This window comes from Neoarius graeffei, chromosome 2 (genome assembly GCF_027579695.1).
Source record: "Neoarius graeffei isolate fNeoGra1 chromosome 2, fNeoGra1.pri, whole genome shotgun sequence".
In the NCBI taxonomy this organism is placed as follows: domain Eukaryota; kingdom Metazoa; phylum Chordata; class Actinopteri; order Siluriformes; family Ariidae; genus Neoarius; species Neoarius graeffei.
Genome location: NC_083570.1, coordinates 59,451,714 through 59,464,406, shown reverse-complemented (window position 1 = coordinate 59,464,406; position 12,693 = coordinate 59,451,714). Strand labels below are relative to the sequence as shown.

The following is a 12,693-nucleotide window of genomic DNA, read 5'->3' as shown; positions in this document are numbered from 1 at the left end:
CACGTTACCAGGAACTTTATTTCAGATACCTAAGATCAGTGGATATGGGTTCATGTCATTCATTTATTTTGAAAAACAGCATGAGTGGGATTGGCATTTGTCAATCATATGAAATTGTGAGGGCGGCACGGTGTTGTAGTGGTTAGCGCTGCCGCCTCGCAGCAAGAAGTTCCGGGTTCGAGCCCCGTGGCCGGCGAGGGCCTTTCTGTGCGGAGTTTGCATGTTCTCCCCGTGTCCGCATGGGTTTCCTCCGGGTGCTCCGGTTTCCCCCACAGTCCAAAGACATGCAGGTTAGGCTAACTGGTGACTCTAAATTGAGCGTAGGTGTGAATGTGAGTGTGAATGGTTGTCTGTGTCTATGTGTCAGCCCTGTGATGACCTGGTGACTTGTCCAGGGTGTACCCTGCCTCTCACCCATAGTCAGCTGGGATAGGCTCCAGCTTGCCTGCGACCCTGTAGAAGGATAAAGCGGCTAGAGATAATGAGATGAGATGAGAGATAATGAGATGAGATGAAATTGTGAAAATTAAGGAAATAATTACCTAGTAATTATTGTAATAATTACAGTTGTGTGCAGGGTCTATGCAACTGAAGGTTGATTATAATGGACACCATTCTTTTTCTATACCACTTATCCATTGCAAGTTGCAGGTGAGCTGGGGCCAATCTCGGCCGAGAGATGGTGTACACCCTGGATAGGCTGCCAACAGAAAGACAGACAGCCATTCACACTCTCACCTCTGGACAATTTGGAGTAGCCAGTTTACCTAATCCACATGTCTTTGAACTGTGGGAGGAAACTGAGGGAACCCATGCAGGCATGAGGAGAACATGCAAACTCCTCACAGAAAGACCCCAGTCAACAAGCCTGTTCGAACCGAGAACCTGCTTACTGTAAAGGCAACAGTGTTATCCACTGCACCACTGTGTCCGTCCATCCATCCATCCATCCATTATCTGTAGCCACTTATCCTGTTCTACAGGGTCCTGTCCCAGCTGACTATGGACGACGAGAGGTGGGGTACACCCTGGACAAGTTGCCAGGTCATCACAGGGCTGACACAGAGACAAACAACCATTCACACTCACAATTTAGAGCCACCAATTAACCTAACCTGCATGTCTTTGGGGGAAACCGGAGCACCCGGAGAAAACCCATGCAGACACGGGGAGAACATGCAAACTCTACACAGAAAGGCCCTCGCTGGCTGCTGGGCTTGAACCGAGGACCTTCTTGCTGTGAGGCGACAGTGCTAACCACTGCGCCGCGCACCACTGTGTCACTCGTCATAATCATAACCAGACAACCTGATGTCTGTGACCTGTGCGTTCCTAGAAGTGCTGAGTCCTGATTTCTAGAAACAAGCATGACTGTTTGAACCATGGACTCTGGACCACTAACATCTCAGATTATGTCGTGTTTGACTTACACACAGTAATGAGTCATTCAGTATTCAAAATACAGACACAAGCCATGAAGGTGTGTGTGTGTGTGTGTTGGGGGGCACTTTTATTTAGCCATGTTTACTGAACACAGAAACTGCAAGTGTGAAACTCCTGGAAATAACCCAAAGCTTTGTAAAGAAAATCAGTTCTGAATGTGGAAAATCCTGAGAAAGCCACTACTGTAATGCTTTTGTTGGTTTTCCCAATTCGTTCAAATGGAGCAGAAGCAAATAATAATTAAAAAAAAAAACATAAAAATGAAGTGAAAACAATAGTGATGGAAATCGCGGTGAATCAGTGCAATCGGTTCAGTTCACCAATAAGAACCGACTCATTCGGCTCCCAAACAGCTTCTTGTTGTTTATGTCGCATGAATAGTTTGAAACTTCTGATCAACAGCATGATAGTCTGTTCTGCGTTGTAGTTATTTAAAAAGTCACCATTCTCGAAAATCTAAATCATAATTTTGGGCCCTGTTTGTTTTATTAAAGAATCAAAAACTGCTACATACAGCAAACAAACGCACAGGTATGCGAGTCGGCTCGCGTATGAACCGGATCAGGGAGTCGACTCGACCATGAACAACACAAATAAGTATTTTAAAGATGTCGTGCGTGTTTGAAAGTGTGTAAGTGGTGTTTCTTGTCTTCAGGGTGGGGGAGGTGCAGCTTCTCCAGAAGCAGGGGGCGGGGCTACTAGTTTCAACCAATCACTGTCCGTCTACGTTTAAATAGCTCTTTGTGTCAATCATGTTTTTTTTTTCCCCTGCTCGGGTTCGCCTCCCCCTCTATCGCCATATTGGGCACCGAAAAGCCTGCTGTTATTTTCTTCCTTTTACTACGACGCTGAAGTTGACAGGAGTGGCCGCCGTCGTGAGTGCATTTTGTTTTGATGCGCTCCGAAGAGGAGGAAATCTCTCTCTCTCTCTCTCTCTCTCTCTCTCTCTCTGGTTGTTTTTGTTGTTTGTTTCCGCTCGTAGCCGCTCTGGGGCTTTAAAGTAGCGTCTCTGCTGCGTCGTGGCATGCGTGCGCTCGGGGCCACTGGGGTTTTGACGCCTGTTGTTTTGATCCGCGTTGAACCAGGAGGAAATTGGATTTTCTGATTTTCTTCTTTTTTTTTTGCTATTTCTGGTCTGCATGCGATACTTTAAACACTTCTCAAGCTGTAAAAACAACAACAGTAATGTCTAACGTGCGCCTGTCGAACGGGAGCCCGACCCTGGAGAGGATGGACGCGACGCGGCTGTCGGATCAGCCCAAACCGTCCGCTTGCAGGACTCTGTTCGGTCCGGTGGATCACGAAGAGTTAAAGAGGGAGTTAACGGGCCACCTGAAGGCGATGGAAGAGGCGGCGGCCGAGACCTGGGGCTTCGACTTTTCCACACACACACCGCGGCCCAACACCAGATTCATCTGGAAGCGTGTGGACAGAAAGGACTTACCCAGTTTCTACAGCGCGTCGGAACCGCCTTGCAAAACCGTGTGTCCGTCTGGGAATAACGGAGTGGACCTAAACGGGAACTGTGGACTAACCGAGGAGAAAGAGGACAGAGCTGACAGGACAGACAAGAGGAAAAGACCTGCGTGTGTCGGTATGTTTGGGTTTGTTTTGGGTGGAAATGCCTTCACTTAGCCTGTGAAATCTGTGATTTTTTGTTTGTTTTTGAGGTATAGATGATCCTCCTCCTGTGTGTTTATGTGGCAGCTGGATGTGATTCTATTTTTCTTCTTCTGTTATTAGACTCGTCGTGTCCGACTAAACGCTCGCGCACCTGTTTAGATGAAACTCCTCACACACCGAAGAAGAAATGCAGTCCGCCAAGACACACGTAAACAACACAGCGGAGGTACGTAAGAAGCTCTTTAAATCCACACGTTCAAGTCTGTTTGCTCTCCGTTTCTTTCTTAAACACCACCAGACATGTTCTTTGTCTTGGCTGCACCTGAACACTACGGTTTGATTGTAATGTTGTGAAGCGGAATTCTGTCTGTCTGTCTGTCTGTCTGTCTGTCAGGGACCAAAACATTACTTACACCAGTTAGTTAGCAATCAGCTAATTTCCATCTACAAGTTCATGAGGAGACAAACAGCAATGCTTAATGACATGATTGCAGCCCTAATTCCAACCCCAACCAAGTCCATCTTAGACGTACCTCCACATTATCACCACACACACACACACCAGTCATCACCTACACACACATTTTACAATTCTGTATTTGTAATGTATCGCCCGTATGCCAAATGTGTCCCCACAACACAAAACCCTCCCAGTTTCATGTAATTACAGGGATGTTTCTCTACACACACACTAAGTAAAAAGAAAAGCTTTAGCTACTGTAGCAAGTTTAGGAAATCTAAACTCCCTGGACGCAAGTGTGTTAGTTAATGATTGTATGTATACTAATTAATTTTTTTTTTTTAATTTTAATATAATGAAATGTGTACATGCTGTGAAAAGGTGTAAAAGTGTAGTCAGTGCTCTGTGGTGAAGTAAAGGGTTAACACATTTCCTTTATTACTACTACTACTACTACTACCAGCTGTGTGTGTGTCTGTAAGTGAAAAGCTGCTTGAAAACAGTGTAGTAACACGTCAGCCGAGCTCTGACCTTTCCAAACGCTTACACCCAATAACAAAATACACACACTGACCAACTTCTTTAGTCTGTACAGATATACATACACAGTGGTAGTAGTAATAGTAATAATACGGTAATACACATGAGCATATGGAATGACATTGTACAACTTTAATTTAGGTGTGGCACCGAAAAGGCAGTAGGTTCAAAATGTGTGTGGGTTTTTTTTTTTCCCCCCTTCTTCCTGTCTTTTGTTTTTGTTTTGTTTGTTTAATTTTAAAAACTTGGGAAAGATACATAAATATGCACTTTGACTGCATTTTAAACCAGAACTTGCGAAATAATAATAATAAATTAATAAACTCAGCTTAAAGACCAATTATGAGTTAAATACATGTCTGGATCATTAGGGTGCATATTGGATTGGTTTTTTGATGGCTCATAGTTGGGACTGATGCAACCATAAGCTGCTGTTGCCTCAGGGATGATGTCAATAACTTGGCTGTCAAATGCAATATTTACACAAGGAAGTGTGCAAAGGTTGGGAAAGTTTGTTAGGTAGACTACATGTCACCTTCAAACACTTGTACACGTATAAAATTTGAGGAAGCATTAAATGTAAATTGTGGGAGTGCATTAATAAAGTTCTTGCGCAAGGTTTCTTGTAGTTTCTGTATATTTAAAGGACTTCCTGACTCGCACTCGTGCAAATCACTGTATTTTGTGGAGAACTACATTGTGTGTAGTGGAGCAACATTTTGCATGATGACTAACCTACTTATCGATGTGCATGTGCTGTTATCTTTTACAGAGCTGAGGATGTTCTCTCCCTCCTGACGGCTTCAGTGCTTGGCATATGAAAAATTCATGGAGTGAAGAATGATAGGAAAGGAAAAGCTTATCAGCTGAAAGAGTGGGGAGACTGGACAAGCACTGAAACAAATGTTCTGGCACTAAAAAAAAAATTAAAAAAAAAAAATCAACTGCCTCAAAAGCAGTCTATGTAGCAGTGTGCAATTAGGTTTAATCTCCTTTTTTGCTCATTATTTTTTTATTACTACCTGTGTACATATTTTCTTTATGTATGTAGCACATAATACATTATGATGTTTTTTTTTTTTTTCTCTCTTTTCAGTTTTGGACTAGGTGAATTCTAATTGACTTGAAGAGTTGCAATTTAGGGTTTTCAAAAAAAAGTTTATTTTCCCAAAATGCTGTTTGCTCCTTCTTGCTGTGTTTTTTTTTTTTTTTTTTTAAGTCGGACTACCCTATTTTACACCGATTTTACAGACTTCCTTTAGTCACTGAACGCCTGCTGGAGTGTCCGTACATGTTCGAACAGCTGTGCACACACCTACAGTGCTCGGGTGATACATGGTACATAAATCGCCTGATCTCATGTAGATCGGTGTGGTTTCTCATCTTTTTGTTTGCGCTCTTCTAAAGAAAACCTCATACACACAATATACTCTGTAGAGAATGCAGAGATTATCTAAAAATCTTTAGCTTATTATTATTATTATTATATGCAACTTTATGCCTCTGATTTTGATTAGGACGGCTGACCGATAACATTCAGTTCTAGACAAGGTCAAACCACGTAGCATCAACCAGTATTAACACCATGTGAGGCACTTGCTGAAAGACTAGTGTCCCTCAACTTATTCATAAATTATTCTTTAATATGCATCTTTTTTTGGGGGGGGGGGGAGTGAAAATTTCTACTGATGGCCTTATCTTTTAGTTTTTCTGTTTTGTTACACTTAGTTTGACTCCAGCACTCCCCCACATTTGGTGTCGTATCAGAAATCTCTCTCAGCTGTATGCACCTACACTCCCATTTGATTCTGTGGTTAATTATGACACATAATTTTATTTATAGAAAAAAAATTCAGCAGACCACACAGCCTGTGTATTCGTTAAACTTTTGAAGTGTACCTGTGTACATAACTTTGTTTAAAAAAAAACGAAAAAACAAAAAAAAACTGAGGAAAATTAAAACTAACTTATTTATGTCAAGGGGTTTTGTTTGTTTGTTTTTTAATCTAAAAGTGTTTGGTCATGGATAAAGTCCAAAGTGGCATTTGGATTATTTTTTAAAATGCTTTTTTTTAAAAAAATATATATTTTAACAAATTGTTGCGTGAGGGTGCAAACTGAGCCTGGTTATAAAAAAAAAAAAATTAATATTACGGTATGTGCTGTTGTGGTTTTTTTTTTTTTTAAAGTGGTTAAACAATGTGCTGAAATCAATTAAAAAAAGAATTAAATTATAATGGGTATTTGAATTTCTTGTATTGTGTGTGTGTGTGTGTGTGAGAACACAACTCTTTCATATGGTGAAAATTTTATTTATTATTATTATATGAAGTTCTGAAAACTACCTTTTCCTGAACTGAAATAGACTTGAGAATTGAAATGTAAGAATACTGCTTTTAAAGGTTCAGTTCTAACTACACTTACAGACACCACTGTACTTACTGTCTAAAAGCAACTACTGTTCATTGAGAATTTGCATTTAATTTATGTAATAAAATAAATAAATGACCACAAAAACCATCATAGCAGCCTTTATTCATAACCTACAGCTTAATAGGCTATAAAGAAGAGTCCAGCTCATTCAGCCGTCATTCCTTAATTTTTCACACACTGTCGTATTCATATGCAGTGCTCAGCATAAATGAGTCCACCCCCTTTGTAACATTTTAAACAATATCTCAATGAACACAATTTCCAAAATGTTGACAAGACAAAGTTTAATATAACATCTGTTTAACTTATGAAAGTAAGGTTAATAATATAACTTAGATTACACACTTTTCAGTTTTACTCAAATTAGGGTGGTGCAAAAACGAGTACACCCCACAACAAAAACTACTACACTGTAAAAAAAAATCCGTTGTTTTTACGGAAAAACACTGGCAGCTGTGGTTGCCAGAATAATCCTGTTAAAAATACAGTGAAATGTAAACAACATTACAGAATAACTTGCACATTTCACTGGGATTCCATGTACAATTAATGATAACTAAATGTAAATTTTACAGGTATTCAATGTACAATAATCAATACATAACTGTTAATTTTATGGATATTCATTGTACAATAAACAATGATTCAAAATGATGGTTACAAGCAATGAGCTACTAGACAAATTTTTTTTTTTTAGACTTTTTTCACCTTTATTGGATAGGACAGTGTAGAGACAGGAAATGAGCTGGAGGGAGGGATCAGGAAATGACCTCGGGTCAGAATTGAACCTGGGTCCCCAGATTCATGGTATGGCGCCTTAGGCCCTGTCCACACGGCAACGGATTCAGGTGACTCCGATACAATTGCTTATCATTTAGGCCTGGCGTCCACACGGCACCAGCGTTTTGGGTGCCCAAAACGCAATCTTTTTGAGAACGGGTTCCAGAGTGGAAAGATCTGGCAACGTTGCCGTTGTGAAGTCGTCTGGATGAGTAGAACGGATTTGTTTATGATGACGTCACAACCACATGACTGAGTGCTTCACGCCGGGTAGAAGTGTAACGAACTCGATGCGAGTTGTCAACAAATCCTATAACTTGGTTCATGAAACGCGCTTACAAAATATTTTCACTGTGAATATTTATTGTGTAATGGTGCAAAGTGAGAGAGAGAGAGAGAGAGAGAGAGAGAGACTCTGCCCTTAGGGCAGAGTCAATCCCGCCAGCAAAAATAGGGAAAAAAAGGAGCGATCTCACCTCTTCAGATGTTGGTTTTAGTTCTACAATACATTCCTCAAAAAGGGCGTAGAAGAGCAAATTAATCCATTAACGTGTAGCATTCAATTTATTCCGGACCATTAAAGACGCCGCCTTCCGCGTAGAATCATACGTCATCCTCGCCGCCATATTGGATAGGTCAAAGCGGAGAATAAAGATTCATGTGCTGCGTTTAACTGTACCAACAGGTTTACCGTCCAAACGAGATCACATGGGATTACCTTTCACAGGTGAGAAACAACAAATTAATCCATCAACGTGTAGCATTCAATTTATTCCGGACCATTAAAGACGCCGCCTTCCGCGTAGAATCATATGTCATCCTCGCCGCCATATTGGATAGGTCAAAGCGGAGAATAAAGATTAGCTGCGTTTAACTGTACCAACAGGTTTGTCGTCCAAACGAGATCACATGGGATTACCTTTCAGAGGTGAGACTGGAAAAACACTTTTCATTGTATTTGGTCATTATAATGTAATTTTACGAACAGATTTTCCTGACTTTGTGGCTAATATGAAGTCTCGCGCATAATAGTTTATGCGCATGCGTCCTTACTTCTTCTATTGTTCTGGTGTCTCCGAAGGGACCGTCTTACAGCGCCCCTAGAGGTGTGGCATGTGTATTGCATCATTTTCAGCAAGCGTTGCGTTGCCATATGGACCTGATATTTTACTGATCGTTGTCCATCTGGACGCGATATATTTTTAAATAACATCTCGTTGCCGTTGTCGTGTGGATGTAGCCTAAGTCAACTGAGCCACAGAGAGCCTCTACTGACATTTTTTTATTTTTTTAACAGGGCAATGATGTAATTTTAACTATCACATTCTGTTTTAGTATTACAGTTTGTCTGTGTTTAAACTACAACAATTTGTAAATTCTACAAAAAAATATGATCAATTCAACATATTCTTACTGTTAAATTAACAGTGGTATTTGGTTAGGAGTTTTACAGTATATTGATGTAAATTACACACTGCTTCATTGTTTTTGTATTTACAGTTTTTTATGTCATGATTTTACATAAATTCACTGTTAATTCTACGGACATTTTTTACAGTGTACATCTAGTACTTTGTATGGCCTCCATGATTTTTAATGACAGCACCAAGTCTTCTAGGCATGGAATGAACAAGTTGGTGACATTTTGCAACATCAATCTTTTTCCATTCTTCAACAATGACCTCTTTTAGTGACTGGATGCTGGATGGAGAGTGATGCTCAACTTGTCTCTTCAGAATTCCCCATAGGTGTTCGACTGGGTTCAGATCAGGAGACATACTTGGCCACTGAATCACTTTCACCCTGTTCTTCTTCAGAAATCCAACAGTGGCCTTAGATGTGCGTTTAGTCATGTTGGAAAAGTGCACAACGACCAAGGGCACGGAGTGATGGTAGCATCTTCTCTTTCAGTATAGAGCAATGCGTCTGTGAATTCATGATGCCATCAATGAAATGCAGCTCCCCGACACCAGCAGCACTCATGCAGCCCCACATAAGGACGCTGCCACCACCATGTTTCACTGTAGGCACCATGCATTTTTCTTTGTATTCCTCACCTTTGCGACGCCATACAGTTTTGAAGCCATCAGTTCCAAAAACATTTATCTTGGTCTCATCACTCCAGAGTATAGAGTCCCAGTAGTCTTCATCTTTGTCAGCATGGGCCCTGGCAAACTCGAGGCGGGCTTTTTTGTGCCTGGGCTTTAGGAGAGGCTTCTTTCATGGACGGCATCCATGCATGCTATTCCTCTGCAGTGTACGCTGTATTGTGTCACGGGAAATAGTCACCCCAGTTTGGCTTTCTACTTCTTTAGATAACTGCAGTGACCTTGCATGGCAATTTTCTTCAACCCTTCTCATCAGAAGATGCTCCTGTCGAGGTGTTAACTTCCGTGGACGACCTGGACGTGTCTGTGAGATGGTTGCAGTTCCATCTTTCTGAAATTTTTGTACTTTTGCTACAGTATTCTGATTGATAAGTAAAGCTTTGCTGATCTTCTTGTAGCCTTCACCTTTGTGGTGGAAAGAAATTATTTTCTTTGGGGAATTCTGAAGAGACAAGTTGAGCATCACTCTCCATCCAGCATCCAGTCACTAAAAGAGGTCATTGTTGAAGAATGGAAAAAGATTGATGTTGCAAAATGTCGCCAACTTGTTCATTCCATGCCTAGAAGACTTGGTGCTGTCATTAAAAATCATGGAGGCCATACAAAGTACTAGATGTAGTAGTTTTTATTGTGGGGTGTACTCATTTTTGCACCACCTTAATTTGAGTAAAACTGAAAAAATGTGCAATCTAAGTTATATTATTAACCTTACTTTCACGTTCTAAGTTAAACAGATGTTATATTAAACTTCGTCTTGTCAACATTTTGGAAATTGTTTGTGTTCATTGAGATATTGTTTAAAATGTTACTTTTCAAAGGGGGTGCACTCATTTACGCTGAGTACTGTATATACAGTGTATATATATATATATATATATATATATATATATATATATATATATATATATATATATATATATATATATATAATCAATCACTTATCTGTCAGGGTCATGGGTGAAGCTGGAGCCAATCCCAGTTGACATTGTGTGAGAGGCAGGGTACACCCTGGGCAAATCGCCAATCTATCTTGGAGCAACAGAGAAGAACAACCACTCACATTCACACCTATAGGCAATTTAGGCCAAGTTCACATTAATATGTTTTAGTTTTTAATCTCCATCCATACTAACATGCCTGAAAATGCATATTGCATGACCATTCACGTACACTGGGCATGTCCGTGCCGACATAAACAGCCGATGCAGTTTGTTTTCTTCCAGAAAAGGGTCATGTTATAGGTGCATGATGACTCAAGGTAGGATACATCATAACTGATAAGACCCAATCAGGAAGCGAATGTGGGTGTCTGCATTATCGTTTTCAAGCATCTCCATTTTTGCTTGTCTACACTAAAACACTAGCTCAGAATTTTCGAACGAAAAATTCTGAGCTAGTGTTTTAGTTTAAAACGTTTAGAAAAAATGTTTAAAACGAGGTCAGCAGCTTTTCCAAAAGTCTCCATTTTAGGTGCTCAAAAACTCTGGATTAGTGTGGACTCCAGATGTAAATGTAGCAAAAGTGATGCATTTTAAAACTAAAATGTATTAGTGTGGACATAGCCTAAGAGTAGCCAGTTGCGCTAATCCGCATGTCACTGTACTGTGAGAGGAAACCTATGTAGTCGCGGGGAAAACATGCAAACTCCTCACTGGCCTTTGCTGTGAGGCAACAGTGCAAACCACTGTGCCACCTGTATTTTATATATGCCATGAGATAGATGACTGATGACTCACAGAAGCAGATGATTGACACACTCACCACTGAGTGATGGAGGGGGTGATGTTCATCTAGTAGAACCTGAAGAAAGTGCATGGTGATACCCAGGTAGCAGCAGAACAGACTTCCTCGAATGACATTCCCCTGAAGAGGAGACAGTTCTTGTAGGGTGATATATAACAGGAGTAAGCCAATCTTTACTCCAAGGTGTAGCTATCCACCACTGAGTGAGCTCCCTGTGTCTTTCCTCTGTGATAGATGAATTGCTGTTCTGAGGATTGGTTATACAATACCTTATACCAGTTACAGCAACAAACACTCTGTGGACTCACCCTCATTGAAAGCTGCAAGGTTAATCAACTGATTGACAAGTTTCAGTGATATGACCTTATGCAGACATCCTGTGTTCAACCACAAGGTCACCCCAGAGTCATAGAGACACCAACTCATGCAAGACAAGCTTATCATCAGCATATAGGACACCCTGACTCTTAACTGAAGTGATTACTAAAAAAAACAGTTTTTCAGAGATACCGTTTTCAAGTCGGCATCCTGCATAAGCACATAAGGGAGGCCCTTTTATTAAGGCACTAATATGCCTATGAGACCCTAAAGAGATGCCATCTGTAGTATTGCTGCCCACAGTGTCTAGCAATACCTGAAAAAAAAAAGTCAGGATCAGGGATTAGGCACTGCATTAATATGCCTATGAGGCTCTACAGAGTTGCCATCTGTCGTATTGGTGTCCATATACACCACTGTCTTGCAGTGCCTGAAGAAAAGTCAGAATCAGGGATTGGGCACTGCACCAGTTAATGAGATGAACACCATTCACAGAACAGCCTCCACTTAATTGCACTGATAAATGTTTTCTGAACTGCTAGGTCCTCATTGTGGTGATTCAGTTGGCCTAGTTGAGGGTGCCAAATCATATCAGCCATTTGGGACATCAGACCTGCTCAGGGAGGATGCTGGGTTCTGACTGGTGAAAGCAGTAGTGGGAACCAGGATCATCTTGGGGCCACAAGCAGGACACTGTGACACAGTTGCTGACCAAGGCAGATTCCACTTAGTCGGATTATACTGACCATATTTGGTGACTAAACCAAGTTAGTGGAGAAGCACCCTATGGCCAGACCCTAAACTAAGCAGCGGATGCTCAAGTCAGACACACCATTATACACCAGTTATGAGCTCAAGTCTAGCAACAAAGCTATTTTTGGCTATCCACTTGTTATAACATGATCTAATTGGGTAATCTGAGCCAAGTAAAGAGCAAAAAAGGGGTGCAGTTTGTGGAGGGAAAACCAACACCAACTCCAGAGCTATGGATTAGCAGAAATCCAGCGACATTTGCAGACTTAGACTACGTTCAGACTGCACCCTGAAACGACCCATATCCAATTTTTTTGCCCATATGCGACCTGTATCCGATTTGTTATTGACAATCTGAACGACACAGATCCGATTTTTTTCACATGCGACCCAGGCCGCTTGGATATGTGGTCCTAATTCCGATGCATATCCGTTATTTTCACATGCGACTGCAGTCTGACCGGACAGGTCGCATTCATGCGACCTACACGT

At 41.0% G+C, this 12,693-nt stretch overlaps 1 protein-coding gene across 1 annotated transcript; it reads left to right on the top strand.

Annotated features, from left to right (window-relative positions):
- Positions 1 to 2,217: 2,217 nt before the first annotated feature.
- cdkn1bb (cyclin dependent kinase inhibitor 1Bb) lies at positions 2,218 to 6,303 on the top strand. Its single transcript, XM_060914565.1, has 3 exons — positions 2,218 to 3,037; positions 3,187 to 3,292; positions 4,839 to 6,303. Exons 1-2 carry the CDS (start codon positions 2,629 to 2,631, stop codon positions 3,276 to 3,278), a joined length of 501 nt encoding a protein of 166 aa, XP_060770548.1. The 5' UTR covers positions 2,218 to 2,628; the 3' UTR covers positions 3,279 to 3,292; positions 4,839 to 6,303.
- Positions 6,304 to 12,693: the final 6,390 nt, after the last annotated feature.